Raw genomic sequence first — 20,988 nt, 5'->3', positions numbered from 1 at the left:
CACGGGACTGGCCAAAGGCGTTGCCGTTACTGGGCAGAACCAGGGTTTATAAAGCGGTTTCATTGGAAAATGTCTCTCCGCACTGCTATAGTCAGCAGTAACAAAGTGAGAACTCCAAAAGGAACAATGGTGACACCTACCCATTATAATTCGGATTTTGTACAAGCAAGCGAAAAATGAGATGTTATTTTAAAAACAAACGTTACCCACCTGTTTCTTCAGCTTTTTGCGGAAGTACTCATACTTTCTCTTGTAATCGCGGGAATAAGGCACGGCCTTAAGGTATGAAAAAAGGAGTGGTAAATTAACAAAGAAGAAGACACATTTCGGAATGAAAACACAGCAAGAATTAATTACAGAACAGTGATTAAATATATGCATAACTCAAAACGGTAGGAGTCATAACATACTAGCATCGTCACAACGCGTGTGTGCGCGCGTGTGTGTGTGTGTGTGTGTAGGGGTTGTTATGGTGCTAAATCAGATAAACCATAAATTGGGCTTTTTCTACGATATTTGACACTATTTGCTTTTCCTGGTTTTAATAGCTTGGCATTAGTGGGTTTGAGAGCCCCAAGTTACATTACATTTATTTATATAGCGCTAGCAGATTCCATAGCGCTGTTACAATAGAGGACAGTGAAAATACTTAGACAATTTAAAATGACAGCATCATTAACACCAATTAAAGCTGGGTGAACCAGGTCCCTCTCCTCAGGTTTGTGGCAAACTGCAAGAACTATGAAACTTTTACCATACAGAATTTTACTCCCCGCAGTCACTCGAGCATTTTAGGGGACGATGGCTAGAGAGCCATTTACAAAGGCAGCTCAGGAAATAAAGCAAAAGGATTGTAGACGTTCACCTGGCAAATTCTACATTTTGTCTTTGTGTTCTTACCATGTACATATCATGGGCCTAAGTAATAGGTAACCTATTGCATGCACAGTTTTAAAATGCATGTTCCATTTTATCATACAAGATACCGTATTTGCTCGATTATAAGACGACCCCCCAAAATCTGATTAACTTAGGAAAAAAAGAAAAAGCCTGAATATAAGACGACCCTAAAGGAAAAAAGTTTTACCAGTAAATGTTAATTCATGTAAACTATTTTTTTTAAATAAAAGCTATGATTGAGAAAAATATTTTTTTTGTTTTTATTTCCTTGTATTTTCCAACCTGTTCCCCAGTTACGCACATCTGCCCCCAGGCTTGCCACACCAATATGGCACTGTGGCCCATGATATGCCTTTTAACCCTCTATATGCCACTGTGCCCCATGGTATGCCTTTTGACCCCCTATGTGCCACTCTGCCTCCAGAAATGCCTTATACCCCTATATCCCATTCTGGCATTTAGGGGGTTAAAATGTATATTATGGGGCAGAGTGGCATATAGGGAGGTATAAGGCATTCCAGGAGGCAGAGTGGCATTAAGGGAGTTAAAAGGCATTGTATAGAGCACTCTGCCTCCAGAAATGCCTTTTACCCCTATATGCCACTCTGGCATTTAGGGGGTTAAAAGGCATATTAGGGGGCAGAGTGGCATATAGGGAGGTATAAGGCATTTCAGGAGGCAGAGTGCTCTATTAAATGCCCCCTTAACGCCACTCTGCCTCCTGAAATGCCTTATACCTCCCTATATGCCACTCTGCCCCATAATATGCCTTTTAACCCCCTAAGTGCCAGAGTGGCATATAGGGGTATAAGGCATTCCAGAAATGCCCTATGCCCCCATTTAACACACACACACACGCACACACTTACCGGTGCTTCCAATTTCCTGCTGTATTGCCGGGGCAGCGGGTTGACGTCTCCTTCCGCTGCAGCTGGAAGGAGGTGGAGTTGGCAGCGACGGACGCGACGGACGCAGACAACCCCTGCTGCTAGCCACACCTCCTTCCGGCTGCAGCGGACATTGTCTACGCGGATCGCGTAGACGTCAACCCGCTGCCCCGGCAATACAGCAGGAAGCACCGGTAAGTGTGTGTGTGGGGGATGTTAAATGGGGGGGGGGGGAGACAGGAGGATCCAGGTCCCCTGCAGCGGACATTGTCTACGCGGATCGCGTAGACGTCAACCCGCTGCCCCGGCAATACAGCAGGAAGCACCGGTAAGTGTGTGTGTGGGGGATGTTAAATGGGGGGGGGGGAGACAGGAGGATCCAGGTCCCCTGCAGCGGACATTGTCTACGCGGATCGCGTAGACGTCAACCCGCTGCCCCGGCAATACAGCAGGAAGCACCGGTAAGTGTGTGTGTGGGGGATGTTAAATGGGGGGGGGGGGGGGAGACAGGAGGATCCAGGTCCCCTGCAGCGGTGCGGGGGATCTGGATCTTAGTCTCATAATCAGAGCTCTATTTGAGGTCTGATTAGAAGACGACCCCGATTAGAAGACGAGGGGTATTTTTCAGAGCATTTGTCTTATAATCGAGCAAATACGGTAATACCTTATATTATATATATTATATATTATCTAACAGTTCTGGTCATACAAGGAAATTCTGTGCAAAGAGAGAGAGTGAAGAAATAAAACTCACTGGCCCGGTTATGGTAGCCGTCTGTAAGCGTGGATCTTCCCACTGTGTGCGCTTTGTATCTGGAACACATCAGGATTACATTAAACTTCCCCACTCAAATGCAATCTAATTAAAGGAGTAAACACAAAGAGTGTCTTACTGTGGTCAATGTAGAAGACTCTTGCATCTGTGTGCGTTCTTTCTTCCCATCCAGGCTTCAATGAGAAATGATTGTCACTCATTAAAAGTTAGCAACGTTTTCAATGTACTTACAGAAGCTTAAGTCACACAAGTTACATTCTTTAACTGATATCAGATATTACATATGTAAAATATGGCAATAAAATAAAGTGAGTAAAGTTAATATTAAATCAACATTTAAAGGTTGTGCTATTACCCAAGTACGTATGCCTGTGCACGTTGTGCCACTATGCCAGCAGCCCTAACACATTGGCTCACACTTTGCTTTATCCATACATGCTTAACATTAGGTGTTTGAATGCATGCAGTAACTGTGCGTAAACAAGATCATAATCTCAGATCAGTTTGCAAAATATGCTTTCTATGCTATCGCTCCCTGTTTTCTGAACTCAGACTTTGCAAAGACATATTTTTTTTGTGTGTTTTTTTTTTGGGGGGGGGGGGGTAGGCTAAAAATAAATGGTTGTATCCTCCACTAGTTTTAGAGGTAATACTGTCCATTTAAAGGCATTTAGTACCCAATGACTAACACACACACTTCCATGACACCAAAGGATTAACGTGTGTTAAACACTGTAGCGAAACAAGGTTGTACTAATTTGGCCGGTGAGTTACCCTTTAACAACTGCAGCGTGAGTGTGATCAGCCATTGCAGACCCATCTAACATATCCGGAAAGCATTTTCATAATAAAATACCATTCATTTACTAATCTTAAATAAGTGGGTTTAAAAAAATTAATAGGGTATGTTAAATATGGTACTTTATTGTATAGCTTTAATGTACAGCATTGTGGAATCTGCCGGGAGATAGAAGAAAACCCTAATAATAACAATAAGAGGTCACTTACAGGTAGTGGTCCAAGATCAGATACATCTATCGGTGGCTTTGGCCTCAGCTGAACTGGAATCCTTAATCTTGGGTCCTCCTATTAAAATAAGTGTATATGAGTATATGTATAAGAGTACAAAGATTTTAGATTTATCCTACCTGATTGGGCTAGGGAATCTGCTGGCATTATATAAATATAATGTAACGGTTATTCACTTAAATGTATTTTGCTTCAATCATTTGCATTCAATAGTTAATGACAGACTACACAAAAATGGTATCAATACAAAGCCCTTTCTATCCTTGAGTTTAAATATATATATGATTTGCATGATAGCACCAATCACGAAAAAGGGAAATTAAGGTTAAACATATGGCTAAAATTGAAAAAAAAAAAAAGGGCTGGTCTTTGAGGCATTAAATGCCCCTGGTCATGAAGGGGTTAAAGGTACTGTTCCATTTAGACAAACCATCACTTAAAATGCATATAAACAGACGTGTTACTTTACTCCTTCCTCTGAACGTTTAATCATATAAATATGAAAGAGAAATTTAAGAACGTTTTGTTATAATTGTTTTTAGTTTCTATGGCAACACCCCCAGTGCCTACTCTTATGTCACACGACTTATTATAAATAAAGCAAAAGTTTACATTAAGGGTTATTTGTGGGAAAGGCATCGGCATTGAATCAAATTCTAATGCTGCATTTAAGTACAAAAATGTTATGTTCGGGAAAGTAAGACGTACAACCTTTAAGTTTTAAACTTTCAGGAAATACGTTTACAACTATAACCCGATACTAAGATATATGCATTCTGTGCATGGTAACCATGACACCCGCAGCATTACCACATAACACGCAACTATAAGCATTCACATCCACTTAGAAAAACATATATTATATTATTTTTTTTTAATGCAACATACCCATGTAGTAGTTTTAGTAACGTGGTTGATAAAGAATGGTCTTCCGTTGGGAGCATGGCGTATTTCCCAGCCCTTCGGCAGAAAGCGACATTCCGACGCCGCTGAAAGCTGGCTGGGCTCGTTGACTGCCGTGTACGCCTGGCGGTTTGAGGAGAAACTCTGGGTACAAGACGGCTGTGCAACTTCCATCGGTCCCTGCTAAAGAAATCTGACATTTACCACACCTTGGCAGGACATAGTGAGAGAAAACATGAAGCCGGGGGAGAATGTCACCTTCAAAAAGCCCCGCAGCCAACAGCACACTGACCTGTTTCTACAAACAAAACGCACGGGCCAAACAAACCCGTTCTGCAAAGATGTATTGTTGTTTTGAATCAAACACTAGCTCTAGTAAAATGGACTAATCCATTTCAATTACCGTGTGTAAAAAGAGTCATGTTTACTTAAGATATACTTCTCGAACGCAGCGTGGTAGGCTGCCTGAGTGTTATTTCATAAATACGTCCACAAATTGCGTCATCTCCTGGAAGAGGACACACGCCAATCCTCTTGTAAGAACAGGGGACCACCATAATAGACAGTGTCAAATTCATACATAGTAAAAAAATACACGTGTGTATTTGTGACACTGAGATAGAAAACATTCCCAGACTGGGGAAAAAAAATTATTTCTACTCTCAATGAACTGTATAAGAACTCTGAACTTCAAACCACTCATAACCCAGTTAAACCCACATAAACCAGTATAAAGGTGATTATCTGTATATATGTATGTATACATGTACGGATATATATTTTCCACACGCATGAACAACTAGATTTCAGATTAGGCTTGGGATAGCGTTATAAATGAACATCTGGCGTGTTTCTGTTCTACCTGTAACGCAGGCCTTTCCCATGTAGTAGTCCTTGTATTGTGATCGATGTAATACAATCTCCCTTTGTCATCTTGCTTTTCCTCCCAACCTGGTGGCAGCCCGGATGATGTAGGCAGTAGCTGCAAAATATACAACGCATTACCAGGAGAGAGTGGGTTCTGCCTGCCATTACCCCGACATCGTGCTTCATAGACCCTAGAACCATGTATCACAGATGCCTTCATATTCCCAGCAATAAGAACCTGGCAATTCGCACTGATTCATTATTTTTTATCAAACATTTAACATTATATTTAGCATATATCCAATATAATAAAAAAAAAAAAATTATATTGAAAACAACAATAGTGTACAAATATTAGATGCCTGCATACGGGGGTATATTTAAGGGCAATTCCTACCATTTAAAAAAAAATATAAGTAGTAGTGCATTCAAAATAAATAGTCATAAACGTTGCACTGTATTTTTTGTTCTAGATTTTACATAATATGATGTTTATAGGCAGCTGTATAGTAGTCCTTTTGTACTAGCTTTGCTATCTTAGCCCAATCTACTAGACTCCTTATCATTCTACATGCGATAATGAATAGAATAGCTCATTATTTATCACTCTGACTAATGAAAGTCTATGGAGGAAAGGGTTTCAGAAGGTCATTCTAGATATCGTGAATGATAACAGCCACCTCCAGGTCTGCAAATAAAGGAGGTTTGTTGGCAAAAGATAAAATAAAACAAAATGTCATCAATACTAAATGACATCACTGTATATAGAACTGTATTTAAGGCTCAAAGAAAGGCATCTGCTGTTCTATGGGACCTCCTCTTTAAGCAATTTCCCAAAGCATGCACACATAGAACAGACTCTTACAATTGGTATTGTAGGGAGTTCTTCGTTAGTATAGGATTGCAAGCCTTCTCTTCTGTTGGAAAGGACCTTTGTAAAATATATTTAAGATCTTGTTAGTGAAATAAATAAAGAACTGCCCTCGATGCAAAGATACATGAGAAAACATGTTACATGTAATTGATCAGTGGCGGCAGGACTAAAGGGACGCGTCATATAGCAGAGTGGTCCCTTTCATCTCCTCGCAAATACACGGGGGGATTCTGTATTTGTCCCTGTCCCTGTCTCTGTCTCTAGCCGTTTGGTATACAAGAGGTGTGTTTGGCAAGTGATTTACTTTTTTCCCAGGTTAAAAGACAAAAAACTGACACCAGATTCATAGCTGGCACACCCTGAGATATCATTCAGTGTGTGTATTCTTAACAGCGGAGATATCCGTTCTACAAAGCTTGCTATAATCCTTGATGTCACTCCAGCAACCAGGGCAATGCTACCAGTGATGAAGCAAAGAAGCAGCTGCCATTTCTTTCAGAAAGGGATTTTTAGGAAGCAACACTGCGAGGAGGAGACCGGCTCAGTCTGGTGTGTTTTGGCCAAAACTGGACATAACCAAACACAGACAAACTGCCACATATTTGACAGACAAACAAAAGACAGCATAAAGTATCTATTGTACTAAACAGAGACTGCAAAAGCACATTGGTGTCCTCCCTATAGAACGGCTCACATTTGAATTAAAAAAATAAAACAAACTAATAGTTATATGTTATGGGGCCAATGATCAACTCTGTCCATCCTTCAGCAGCACATGTTAATTGGGGAGAGATACATTATGGCCTTTGGATGAGCAACAATTATTCTTATCACAACTCAAAGATGGTCTGCAGAAATCATGGCATAACATTAATGCCACCATTCCTTCCTCTCCAAATTACACTTGCATTACAGAGTTGTGATGTTCTCAATGCAGTTTTACCAGAGCCCTATCAGAAGTATGTGAGAAATATGATGTATTAAGTCACGCATTACATATTACAAGTAAGAACGTTATCACAGTTGAAAGATGAATGGTGTAGGTCAGAAGTGACCAACAGGTAGCTCTCCGCTCACACAATTCTCAGCTATTCTTTGGGCAACAGCATGCTACCAGGGTTGTGGTTTAACCACATTTGGAAGCTACCTGATGGCCACCCCTGGTACTTTTATTACTGGACATTGGTTACCTACTTGGGGCAACAGGGGTATAAACAAACCTTGTTCTTTCAGACAGATCTATGTGTCCTCTCAGAAAAGCCTCAAAGTACATGGCGCTGTCAGATTATTATCCCTGGTGATGCTTACCTTTTCCATGCATTCACTTCCATTTGTTTTATATATCTGATTCAAGATAGGCTATACTATACAATTAAGCAAGCAAACCAAAGCCTTAAGCGCACGTTTCAGAGACCACATTAGTGGGATTCATTCCCGAAAGAATATTAAATGGACCTACTCCAGGAAGATATTTTTTGGATCTGGCATTTAGATTCATAAGTGTAGTCAAGCTGTGTTATTGGCGGCCCTGTAAATGGATCTAAGAAACATGTGGTCATAGGCTTACTTTAAACTCACGGTTTCCATGCATTAATGGATAATACAGTAATCACTGCAATTACCGTGCACCATTTCACATAATTACTTGGTATATGTACTGAACTGGACAGTCAGATACATAAAGGAGCGATGCCAAGAGTAAGCGTATGAAGCGGGTCATGCAATCTGTAATAACCATCTGACGGGGTCAGGTAAGTGACTTACAGTGATAGCTCCTTGCCGGCCACCGGGTGCCGTCCCAGATATATTGAGGTTTATGCTGAGCTCCTCCGTGATCTGTGCCGGTAAGTCATTGCTCTGTGAGGGCTGAGTCTGAATGCCATGGTTGCTGTATGTTGTTGCTTCATCCTCTGTTATTATCTCCCAGCTCTACAGGATGAAAAAGAACATAACGATGCAAATAATTCAATGTGGAACATGTTCTCTCTGATTACTACTGATGGTTTGTCAAGGAAATTAGAGGTTATTGCCATAGTCTGGTAATCTCACAGGGTAAGATTTATTCTTCACTTCGCATTTGCTTTATAAATACTGAGCATCCTAAAGTGATATTCAGTTATATTAATATAATTATGTTCATACAATGTGGTGTCATCTGCTGCCAGGTCTTTTCATCTGTGCAGTTTCCAGATGCTGAGGCTGTAGGGTTTATTTACTAAACAGTGAGTTGCAGGTAAATTGTGGTTAGATGAAGATATTCAAATAGCTGAATAAACGACACATTATGTGGACCAAATCAACCCTTTCACAGGCTATTCAGCCAACACATAATTACTGCGTCATGACAACATTTTTCATCTCACTAGAAATCACCAACAATTTATAGTGAATAAATGGGCACATTTGCTACCTATTGCCAAAATATCATGTCAAGTTATTATTAACTATTTGGATTTGACATTCCTGCAATGTGCTAAACAATCACTAATAAAATCTGATAGCCAGACAAAATGTCTGCCCCCACCATGTTTTACCTCTGGAGACTCCCTGGTTTCCGGGCCTTCTGTTTCTTCTGAGATTTGCCTCCTGGTAGTGAAGGCGTGCTGAGCTTCAAGCTGAATATTGCCACTGTCTGAACCCGCTGTGCCGTCTCTGAAAAATTACATTGGTAACTATTTAATCTTTAAGAAACGGACATGTATTTTTTTCTGGTAACGGACTAACACTCTACATTGCTACAAGAATGTTTTAAAAAGCTTACACCATACAGTCATATTAGTGATTTCAAAGATTTTAGGGTCTGGGAAACATCACCGCAGGCGACAGAACGAGTGCGTCTCTATAGGGCTTTGCAGATACAATTTGCCTACAGTATGGATGGAACACGGGCAGCGTATAGTGATCTGTCAACAATCTACCCCAGCTCACCAAAGACACACTTAGATATGATTGACCATCCACAGCCTGTATGGAATAGAAGATCTGGTAACTAGCACATTAATATGTATATTATTACATTAAAACAATGTGAAATTAAATACTGGATTCACATACTGAACTGTAGGCCGGTGCCACTGTGTTCTTCTAAACTGATGGCTGACATAGTACGTTCTGCCAAGGATATCTTGTCTTTCCTCCCAGCCTGGAGGTAGCGGCGATAATTCCTGTTGCTGTTGGGGTTGGCAGGCATCTGGTTGGTCCAAAATAATCCAGCCAGGCTGAAAGAAAAAGTATGAAATGTGAATAACACAACTTTCCATGTTGGGCAACCGCTATAGCATGCCCGACACATTAAACTTTCATATAATGCATACGACAGGATTGTTTTTAATGTTAATAAATTCACCGACATAGCCAGAAGCCCCATTTCAAACCATAATTCAAGCCCATAATTAAATCATGTAATTAATGAAATCATGTAACTATGTAGTTATTTTATTTTAAACAGTTTGAAAGGGATAATTTTAACTTGATAGCTTCAATGGGAACTCAACTGTGCAACCTCGACCAACAGACTGAGCTGGCAGGGAGTTCCTGAAATTCGACTTTCCATGGCAGCTTGAAGCCCACTTTCCATTGACTTTTGCGTAGGCCTTAGAATTGAGCATCTGCAGCAGAGCTGGACCCAAGTTTACATGAGTATATGTGTGATGGGATTTTCAGGTTCACTTGCGAAGAGATCCTTCTTTGCAAAAACAAAGGGTCACGTTGCTCTACAAAACATTCTTCAGGTTAAGTTTGCCAAACAAGTCAGCGGGCTTTATTAGGCTGTGTGACAGCTGCAGGAAGCGAACTTCAACTAAGCTTCATTTTCATATTCATATTTAACATACTGACATGCCTGAGGCCAAGAAACCCCAAAGCTTGCCCTCTCTGCAGAGTGATGGTAACAGCAGCAACGCTCAAGTTAGCAGATTTAATGCCCCAACTAAAGCTCTTTTGGTGCGGATATACAAAGGTCATCTGCCTGGAGTCTTCTCTAACCAGTACATTAAAAACTGAGTACAGGCATACGTATCTGTAACAAATACTCTACATCAGCATCATCCAAAATATATGGTTGTAATCAGTAGTTGGTACATAGGCTTATGCAAAAAAACTAAACAAAAAACAAAAAACAAAAAAACACGATGAAAGGAATTTATATAAATTGCACATCTGACAGACAGCAATTCTGCAAGGGACTGGTTCCAATAACGTCATCAACCAAAGTGAAGCCCTCCTGCTGCTCATTCAGTTATAGCGTATAAACACACCCACCCGATGACCCCCAAATCTTTCATGTCTCTTTACTACAAACTCATTTATTCCATCACCCCCGCAGACAGACTTTTCCCTGATCCCTGTTCTTATTGACCCTACTCTTTCTTTCCACTTTAGAGGAACAACCAAAACAACTCCTGTTGGCTTTAAATAACCGAGGACCAAACTTATAAGAACCTGAAAATCACGTCACAAATATACTCATTTAAACTTGGGTCCAGCTTGCCTGCAGATGCTCACTTCTAAGGCTCTGGGATCATGTAAAATGTAACAGAAACTGGGCTTCAAGCTGCCATGGGAAGTCAAATTTGAGGAACTCGCTGCCAGCTTGGTCACTATCTGTATCTAAGTTAAATTACCCTTTTTAAATTGTTTAAAAAAAGCTAAAGCTACATGATTTCATTACTTACATTTTTATAGCATGTCCCAATCCACTTTACTGAGAATAATATACTTGACATATAATGCATTGTGTAATAATAAAAAAAAAGCTGAAATATTTTTAAGATTAAAAACTAAATTTACCTCCAACTCTTCAGCCTGTTCCGGGTTATCTTCTTCTGATCCATTGTTTTTAGGCAAATAAGTCATTTTTAACCTAAGATTTCCTTTGACTTTAGATTTGTGACTGTTAGGAAGGAAGACAGAAGATCAATATTAACAACCACCACCATATCTAAAGCCACATTTTACATGAATGTAAGCTCTCCGTGTGCTCAAGTTTATATTTATTTTAATTATATTCTCGACTGAAAAAACGATAGCTGCCAAAAGGATTCCGGGTTTTTAGTCAGTTACTTTATACAGCAAAAGGGCATATGATGGAGGTAAAGCGAACACAAACCTTAAACCATAATATGTGAACGGGAACCTATTCAGAATGGTTATAGTTCGTAAATACCGTGCAACGACAAAAAGCGAAGGGCGGTTTAATCGGTTTTAAAACAGATTTTCACTTTTAACCTTTCACAGTTGGTTCTATGACCCACTTAGAGGAAATAATGTGCCCAATGTCAACAGACGATGAAGCCGGTTGGGTTTTCCTGCAGAAGGTCAACTGCTCCCCTAAAAAAAAAAACCGAAAGTGTGCAGAAGCCAATTGAGGCAACTAGCCCTAAAAGGACAGGCAACTGGCAACTGACTGAGGTTTAATTCCCTGGGCTTTATTCACTAAATGTATCGTGGTCGGGAAAGTTGAAGTGTCTATGCGTTATAAAGGTCCATCCCAAATAACCTTCTGCTGCAGGGATCAGTGGGACTTCGTCTCTTTATACATTGAATTATACGTTATGCACTGGCCTTGTTACTGGAGGAACTTTCCAGTGCTGGCCCTTTATAATAAATGCTGAACCCGCAACTCTCCCTTTAGTGAATATACTATGTCCATTCAGTAGTGAATCTATTGCATATAGCCAGAATTCTCTATAGTCTTACATTACCACGCTTCCTAAAGCTCTCAATGCAAAGAAACTTATAATGAGTGTTATTATTTTCAAATGTTCTTTTGAAATATTTTGTCAACTACAGAAAAAGTAATGCGTTGCAATTGGATGGATACATAAAAAAAGAATCTGTTACTTATACCCAGAAGAAATGTGACTTTGTAGCCAAGGGTATTAAATAGCCACATAGAAATACCACGATATAAATGAAATGGCTGAACCGCTGCATAAATATTTTGCACCGTAGAATGTGGTCGGGAAGTATGCAGGGACATTCCCTCCCAGTGCCCAAAGAAAAAGAAATACAGAACACACTCCGATCTTTGCTTGAAATAAGCAGCCCTGTGTTTGGGACCTCTGCAAATAAATGTGCAAATGAAATCATTTTCAGTCCTCCTGGGACTAAAGGGTTCGACACACGGCTTCAGTTTACTACAAAATCCATGCAGGAAAAAAAAAAAAAGCATTTTAAATATAGAATCTACTGAAACAGATTAAGCTACGCTACGTTTTTTGTCTTCTCTCAAGCGATAAACACATGAAAAATTATAATATAAAAAAAAAAAAAAAAAGAGCCAGATATTGAATAATGGCCAAGACGAATAAAAATGTCAAACCAAAATTATTGCTGAAACAGTGGATAGAATGGGCACTGGCTGACACTCATATAAACACTGCCGGGAACAGAATGTAATATTAATCTCTGCCGGAGATAATAGAATAATTCCGTGCAGCAGGTGGCACATTACTGCATGTCCTCATTCTTCTGCACCTCTCCAGAACGGCAGGATCAGTTAACTCTTTACAACCACTACAACACACGCATTTCTTAAGACTACCATTTAATATTTAAAAAAGGGCAGTGACAGAACACATGACAAATATATATATATATATATTTCTAAAAAAAAAAAATTATATATATACACATATACACCCAGACACACACACACACACATATACATGCACCTATCCCATGCATGTTTCAATTCCCTCACTGTATTAGTATCTACCCCTTCCTGACGGGAGGAAGTTCCTTTTAGTTAGCATCCTCTTGGCAAAGTAACGCGTCCTAACATTACATCTAAACATCTGACCCTCTGGTTTTAGACTATGGCCCACGCATATATGTTTTGAGAGAGAATGATTTTCTGCAAGGAACCAGCTGGCAGACAGTTCACGTTTGTACATAAACCCCCCAGATACTGTCTCACAGTTCTAAATATTCATTATCACATTATACGTTACTACATTTAACCTATAAAGAACTCCTATGTACGCATTTGTTTGTTTTCTTCAAGTGAAATTGGATGAATATTACTTTGAAATATATTTTGGGAACCTCCAAGTTGGTCATCAGGTTTCTAGAACCTGTAGATCAAGAACTTGCAAGCAGGACTCTCGTTACCAAATGTATCTCTCGGTCTGTGAGCTTCGTTATACCCTTTAAATGTATGCACTGAAAGAAGCTCTGTGTAAGTGGTTGGTGCTGTATAAAAGAGAATAATTCTAAAAATAATAAAACAGTTAAGATCACTGCTAACATCTTTCAGTTGGACATCACATAGAATGCAACCTATTTTTTCCTGTATGTCGTAGGACCTCAAACCTAACTCATATAGTTTTGAGTACAGCCTTATGTCTATCTAATGCATGTTCACAGATGATCTATATAAAGAACAAAAAGATTCTTCAGAGTACTTCTTGCACATATACATTTTTTCTCATATTTACATACAGTTATCTTTATTACAAACTTTAAGGCACTTGAACTCACCTCCTCGGATGAAGAATGAAGTCTTTAAAGGTATATGGTCTCTCCAACCGTGGATTTTCGGTCTAAATGAAAACATACACAGATCATAAAAGCTGCATTCATCCTGAGGTTTTCACAATATATGCGGAGATATAAAAAGCAACCATTCATGTTTCAATACTAAAATTCTATTGAAATTAAAATTACCCAGCCCGAGTCTGAAGACAAGTTTGTGATGATCAGTACAACCCAAGGAAAATATTGACAAAAAATGGTCTATTAAAAATATTAAAGGGACACTCCAGCAATCAAATTCACTTTAATGCATATGATAGCGGAGTGGTCACTTTTTGTGAGGTCCCTTTTCCAAATGCGTGGGGGGATTCTGCAGGATCTGAAGACACACCAAAGAAGGCGACGGCAACTGCAGGGGTGCGGATCCTGTGGCAGGCAAGTGCTTGAATTGTTAGGTAGTTTTGAAAGAATGCATATTAAAGTCCTCGTAGAGCACTACTTTAGAGTGCATTCTTCATAGGGGGTGTCAGGAACAATAGACTTTTTAACATCATTTGTAAAGGAAACAAAAAATGTGCAATAGCACCTAACAACAGCATCTGTGATTTATTTTTTAAATATACAGTGATAGGAAGGAGGATGACAGCCAAAGCATCTACCACATTATACATGTTCTTTCACCATCGCCTGCAAAGTGTCAAAAACCTAAAGCTAAAGTCAGTGTATTAAGAAATATAAGGCTGGGAACATACTCTAATGTGTACGTTTCACCAGATTACTCTATTTCAATTCAAGTTATCAAATTGAATCCTTAAATGACAGAGAAGTATCCTTTATGAGCCATCTAAATATAATTCAAGCAAGTCAGTAGAGTTTCCCCATCGTGTGATATCGAAGCTGTCTATCCTACGTCTCAGTAAGGTACAGAAATACACTGAGAGCTTTAGGGAAATACTTGGTCCAATCATTCATGTGTGGATAATAAATAATAGTTTACAGTCAATAGAACGATTACAGTAACAACTGCTTGATACAAGAACAGTTTCTAGTGATCTAAGCTCCAACGGTTTGCTTTTAAAGGCTTATAATGTGTGGGCATAAGGAAAGACCTACTGTACAGAGTGCTGCTAATGTTCAAGCATATCTTCATACTGAAGTATTAGCAAATCTCCTGGAATAAAAAAAAGCATGTGGACTGTAACATGTGTTCCCAAAGTCCACTAATTGCAGAGGCTTAAAGATAAACCAAACTAAGATGCCTGCAATAAAACCTAGTCAAGGCTATAAACACTCTGCCTGCCTGGCAGCACATCCAGTCTGAATCGCTTACTGCTAGCAAAACCTCTTCAATACAAGACGAGGGGACAGCAAAAAACAACAAAGTCTTTGCCAAGTCACAAGCCACTCTGCTTCCGAAGGGTTAAATAATATTCTACAGGCACAAAGCCCCATCCTGGCTGGTCGTGTGGCAGCTTCACGAGGAAAGCAAAAAGCTTTTAGAACTAGTTTGTCCTGCTGTGCTTTGTACTTGAACTGAGGACACATATCAGCTTTAATGATCAAAGAAATAAAAAGAGAAGGCAGGCTTATGATCAACAGATTAAGTTTACAGAGTTACAGAACAGAACGTCAGGCTCAGGAGAGAGAATGTACATACTGGTAACTGATAAAGAGGAATATCCACTTGACCAAGGAAATCGTCTCTGGTCTGAAAAAGAAAAAAATAAAGGAAAAAAATGGTTATAATTCAATAACATATCTTAATGCTAGGTATAGCCTATTGACAACCATTTCAAGGGGAAACACCATACAGTTTAAAGTTTTGTGGGGGGTGTTAAAACATTTTGTACAACACTAATGCATTTTTCAAAAGGAATATTAGTCTCAAACACAAGCTAAACAAAACAAAAATAAAATAAAGGTTTATACCTGCGTAGTGTGTGTCTTCCGTAGCTTTATTATTTTATTTACTGTGAGCGTAAGGCACACATGTTTTACATATACGTGTTTGGAATATATACCTACATACACACAGTACTGTGCAAACATTTTAGGTAGGTGGTGTCATGATTAACTCATATAACGTAGTGGATGCATGGAAGGGTAACCCAGCAGAGGTGGTTAGTTTCTTTGTTTAGGCATTCAATGAGTTAATCTGAGGTTGATGTAAATGTGTTTTTGTGCATGCCCTCTGTATCTGTTCTGGCTAGAGGTGTCATCTTCCCGAAGGACCCCTGTGGTGATTCATGGCCTAACAGATAAGGATCCTTAGTTATAGGAATTCCATTCCTATCTTAAGTGGAGGGGTTTCCATCACCTTTACCCCACCATAACTTATTGGCACATCAAAGTTGGGACCGGATTCTTGGGGATGGTGTCATATAATCAGTCATGTGGTCAGAGGGGCGTTTGCTTGCAAAAGTCTGATTTAGGGACAATGCAGCGACCTCAAAGCAGAACTCCATGATATACTCTGATCGGAACAACATCTAGAAACCATCTGGACTTAAGGAGTTCCCACAGGCCGGCTTATTGGAGAAACTCGTGAGTGAGGGTCCTGTGTTTAAGTCCCTTTGTTTTTAAGAACTGTTTGCTGTTTTATTTTTCTTTTGTATGTCTTGTTTTTGTAATTCAGGCACTGTGTAATCTTTGTCTTTTTGTTATTAAAATATTCAAAATCCAAGTCTGTCTTTGGGCTCTAGTATCGATATCCACGAACCCTAAGAGAGGATAACACGTTACCGTATTGTTATTAAGGTCTACGGGATATATATATGTTGTTTGCCCGGGGTGGGTTGATATATATATAGAGATAAAGGTTCTAATTCGGATTTCTCACGAATCCGGTATCAAAATCGTGAGTGGTGGCAGACTGGGGGGATACAGGCAGGATTTGGGGGTTAATTTGGTATAGCTTTTGCCTTGTTAAGGGGTCAAGTTAGTAAATCCAGAGGCCTGGTGCTATTAACCCCTTCATGCCCACGCCCTCCACACAGTCACGGCTTGGCAAGTAGTCCTGACCGTGACAGGTGGAAAACAACATTGTAAAGTAAGAATGCTTTCCAAAAAAATATTAAACGGAAGAAAAATCTAAATCAAATCAATATTTGGTGTAATTGACGCTGTGTTGAAGGCAAAGTCGGGCATCTTGTAGACATACAGTTAGGCGTATGATTAAATAATTATACCAAACAGGTGCCAATGATCAGCAATTTAATATGTAGGTTAAAACACAATAATTAGCAAATAGAAACAGCTGTGTAGCAGAAATCAAACTGGGTAAGGAAAAGCCAAATTCACTAACAAGGTGAGGTTGCTGAAGACAGTTTAATGTGAAAAGTCTTACACCATGGCAAGACTGAGCACAGCAACAAGACACAAGACAGCTATACTACATCAGCAAGGTCTCTTCCACGCAGAAATTTCACGACAGGCAGCAGTTTCCGGAGGTTCTGCCCAAGTTCTTTTGAAGAACCACAAAGAGAAGGGCAAAGCGGTTGGTCAAGGAAACGTAGTGAAGCAGATGAAAGACACATCATGCTTACTTCCTTTTCCAATCGGAAGATGTCCAACAGAGCCATAAGCTCAGAATTGGCAGAAAACAGTGGGACCCTGGTACACCCATCTACTGTCTGGTCAGAAGCGGTCTTCATGGAAGACATGCAGCCAAAAAGCCATACTTCTGACATGGAAACAAGGCCAAGCGACTCAACCATTCAGAAAAACAGGAACTGGGTGGCAGACAAATGGCAGCAGGTGCTCTGGACTCATGAGTCAGCATTTTAAATATTTGGCTGTAGCAGAAGGCAGTTTGTTCACTGAAGGACTAGATACCGGTACAAGAATGAATGTTTGCAGGAAACAGTGAAGCATGGTGGAGGTTTGGGGGCTAAATGTCTGCAAATGGAGTTTGGGATTTAGTCAGAATCCTAAGCAATACCATTAGAGAGGCATCTGATTGGCCCCAAATGTATTCTGCAGCATTACAATGACCCCAAACATACAGCCAAAGTCATTAAGAACTATCTTCAGCGAAGAAAATAACAAGGAGTGCTGGATGTGATGGTATGGCCCCCACAGAGCCTCCAACATCAAGTCTGTCTGGGGTTACATGAAGAAAGAGACGTAACTTAGGCTGCCTAAATCCACAGAGTTGTTAGTTCGCCAACAACCAACCTGCCAAGTATCTTAAAAAACCTTGAACACGTGTACCTAGAAGAATTTAAGGCAAAGGGTGGTCACACCAAACATTGATTTGCTTTAGATTTTCCTTTGTTCACTCAATATGTAGTTTGTTAAATGATAAAAAAAAAATGGGCTAAAACATATGCGTTTGTGTGTGTTTATAGTACTGTGTATACATATATATATATATATATATATATGCCAAAAGTGCTCTCGTTAAAATAATGTTTCACCTTTGTCACTAGACTGTACTACTTTTTTTTTGCATCAGATACACTTTCAAAACCCATTGTTACATTATATATATATTTAGTATAACAGAGCAGTATAAGGGTTATAAAATAACACTCATTAATCACAGCACGACAGAACAAAGAATACCAGCACCAAGAAACTTTTGGTTAAGTCGCACAGTAAGGATTTACTCCTTTTGCAAAAGCATATGTTATTTATTGACAAAACAATGTGGATTGTTTGAAAAAAAAAGCAGAAAACAGATGGCGTTATCAAACAGCCAGAAGTGTTTACTGTGCACCGATTTAAACAGAAACCCCCAATATCAACAGAAATGATAGAAGTTTCCATTTTCAAGCATGCTTTCAATAATAAGCGTTTCTGTTTAAAACTACTACTAAAACTCTACACCAGCATTCCTTCCAGAAACACACACACACACACACATATATATATATATATACACACACACACACACCTATACATACACTCTGTATATATCCATAACTATCTATGCATATATAACTGTCACATAACTATGAGCACCTCCTTAGTTTAATATTGCATGTCTGTACACCGTAGAATTTATCTTACAAACACCGAATACGCCGGCAGATAAGGACCATTCGGCCCATCTAGTCTGCCCATTTTTTTGCTGATGCGGAGACTTTGATCATTATCCATGGTTTTGTCTTAGATTCAGGAAGGCTTCATGCCTATTACATGTATGTTTAAATGCTTTCACTGTATTAGCCTCTACAACTTTCGCTGGGAGGCTGTTCTGCTGATCTACCGCCCCTTTTAGTAAAGTAAAAGTCTTTGACCCTTTAGATGATGTCCAGGCTAAAAAAAAATAAAAATATTAGGTATTGAAAGAGATCCTTACAGATCAGATATTTTATTACATTAAAAGCGATTTAACATAAATATCGTAAAATAAAAAAAATATGCAATTACTATCAGATTACTGACATTGATCTGCGGATGCGATCAATAATCTGATCCTATGTGTGGATGACCACTCTCACTCGCTCTCACTCGCTCGCTCTCACTCGCTCTCACTCGCTCTCACTCGCTCTCACTCGCTCGCTCTCACTCGCTCTCACTCGCTCTCACTCGCTCTCACTCGCTCTCACTCGCTCTCACTCGCTCTCACTCTCACACTGATGGAAGGCATTATTTGCTGCAGAGTGAAACTGGCAGCAACTGACCTGAAAGAACCTTTGAAGATTAGTTTTAGTTTATTAACTCTTTCAATGCTGGTGCGCCACAAGAACAGGCTATTAACACAGATTATGACTTGGTCCCCACAAGCCTACAGGGACTGACCATACACGTGTTAACCCCTTCAGTGCTGCGATCGTGGCATTGAAGAGGGTTAATGCTACACAATAAGCTCTCACGGAGCGATCAGGCAGCATAAACACATTTTACTTGGGTAGAATACACGCCACCCTTTCAAGACTCCTGAAAAGGGGGTAAACTGTGCATAATATAGCCGAGATTTTACAAGAACTATTGGAAATGTATATGTCTGAAAGGAGCAGCGCAAATGTTTAAACATTTCGGAAAAGCATCTTTAATATTTCTTAAGGGAGAACGGTAAAATCACAAACCAAATTTTTTCCCCCCAGAGTGACAATTCAAGTACAAAGTCCCCCTTGAACATTTTGAGCCATATTTCTTTATATGTGGCTATTCAGAAACATTTCAGGCACATTCTTCACATTACAGACGCTGTCCGTGTTTACGTACAAACTAGAACATGGCACCGGTAATGGAAACATAAACACGAAACGTACACCTGCAGCCGCTAATTACCAAAAATGTGTTATTCTAAGGTGCTGTGTGCAAAGCCACTCGGGGTGCTGAACCTGTAAAAGGTGTACCTGTGCCAACTTTCCTTATTAATCTCAATGCCTCTCTTCAATAAAGCACAGAAAATCAATACGCTTGTATGTTTTGCCAGTTTCAGAATGCATATTCAGATGGTCTTCTGCACAGAAAGCCTACAGTTTCAGGATAGAGGAGAGCCTGATTTTTATTGGAAAGCATATAAAAAATCAGCCAAAATAGAAAAAAAAAAATGAAATAAAAATAAACACCCGACCGGGGCTTTCACTGTGACTTATTAAAATACAGATGAATCGTTCTCTTATAAAGCCCCGCATTCTTTCTGCTCACACACCCAGATATAAACTAACATTGCGGACGTCCATAGAATAAATGGCTTCTCACAAGGACAGAGGAGGACTGACCGTAGAATAGTTATTTTAAATCGACACAGAATGTTTCTCTGCTCACACTAAAAATAACATTTGGCTGCCACAACTCTACAATACTTATTATTACCAATATTTGGCGCAGTCAATTTAAAGACGCTATAGATGGTACGTTTCTTATAATATACTCAGACCGTGGTTCCCACGTGAAATCTGGCAACTAAAGTGAAGGAAAAAAGGCTTAACCTTAGTGTGGCCGGATGACACAGAGCCTCATTTTGTTAATTGTTAATTTTGATTGTTTCCAACAGAGACAATGGAAATGAATGAACTCAATTTATTACCATATCGCAAATCTAATAAACTCATTTGCCCGGACTAAGCACCGGGGACTCAGAAGCACCGGTATGTTTGGGGGGGGGGGGGGGCATACACAGGAGGATACAGGTCCCCTGTATAGTCTCATAGTCAGACCTATTTGAGGTCTGATTATAAGACGACCCCGATTATAAGACGAGGGGTATTTTTCAGAGCATTTGCTCTGGAAAAAACCTTGTCTTATAATCGAGCAAATACGGTATCTAACTGTAGTCATTAAAGGCTTTCACAAGTTAGTTTTCATGGAGGCCAACTGAG

The 20,988-nt window shown here is 39.6% G+C and overlaps 1 protein-coding gene across 5 annotated transcripts in view; it reads right to left on the bottom strand.

Moving 5' to 3' along the window:
• Nucleotides 1–20,988, bottom strand: part of NEDD4 (NEDD4 E3 ubiquitin protein ligase) — a 55,536-nt gene that overhangs the window by 10,862 nt on the left and 23,686 nt on the right. For 2 of the 5 annotated variants that reach the window (XM_089488139.1, XM_089488135.1), the window contains 13 exons: nt 15,369–15,419; nt 13,718–13,779; nt 11,024–11,126; nt 9,290–9,453; nt 8,770–8,887; nt 8,000–8,164; nt 6,227–6,292; nt 5,357–5,476; nt 4,480–4,674; nt 3,571–3,648; nt 2,681–2,735; nt 2,542–2,600; nt 211–276 (listed from right to left, as the gene is read on the bottom strand). In XM_089488139.1, the coding sequence (XP_089344265.1) occupies nt 211–276; nt 2,542–2,600; nt 2,681–2,735; nt 3,571–3,648; nt 4,480–4,674; nt 5,357–5,476; nt 6,227–6,292; nt 8,000–8,164; nt 8,770–8,887; nt 9,290–9,453; nt 11,024–11,126; nt 13,718–13,779; nt 15,369–15,419 (1,302 nt within the window). The remainder of the gene's footprint in view (nt 1–210; nt 277–2,541; nt 2,601–2,680; nt 2,736–3,570; nt 3,649–4,479; nt 4,675–5,356; nt 5,477–6,226; nt 6,293–7,999; nt 8,165–8,769; nt 8,888–9,289; nt 9,454–11,023; nt 11,127–13,717; nt 13,780–15,368; nt 15,420–20,988) is intronic. The other 3 variants (XM_089488136.1, XM_089488137.1, XM_089488138.1) reach the window with 3 other exon arrangements.

The sequence above is a fragment of the Sceloporus occidentalis genome, unplaced genomic scaffold, assembly GCF_023333645.1.
Source record: "Sceloporus occidentalis isolate IW3139 unplaced genomic scaffold, rSceOcc1.0.p SCAF_37, whole genome shotgun sequence".
In the NCBI taxonomy this organism is placed as follows: Eukaryota; Metazoa; Chordata; class Lepidosauria; order Squamata; family Phrynosomatidae; genus Sceloporus; species Sceloporus occidentalis.
The sequence above is the reverse complement of the archived record's forward strand: the minus strand, read 5'-3'. Positions and strand labels throughout refer to the sequence as shown.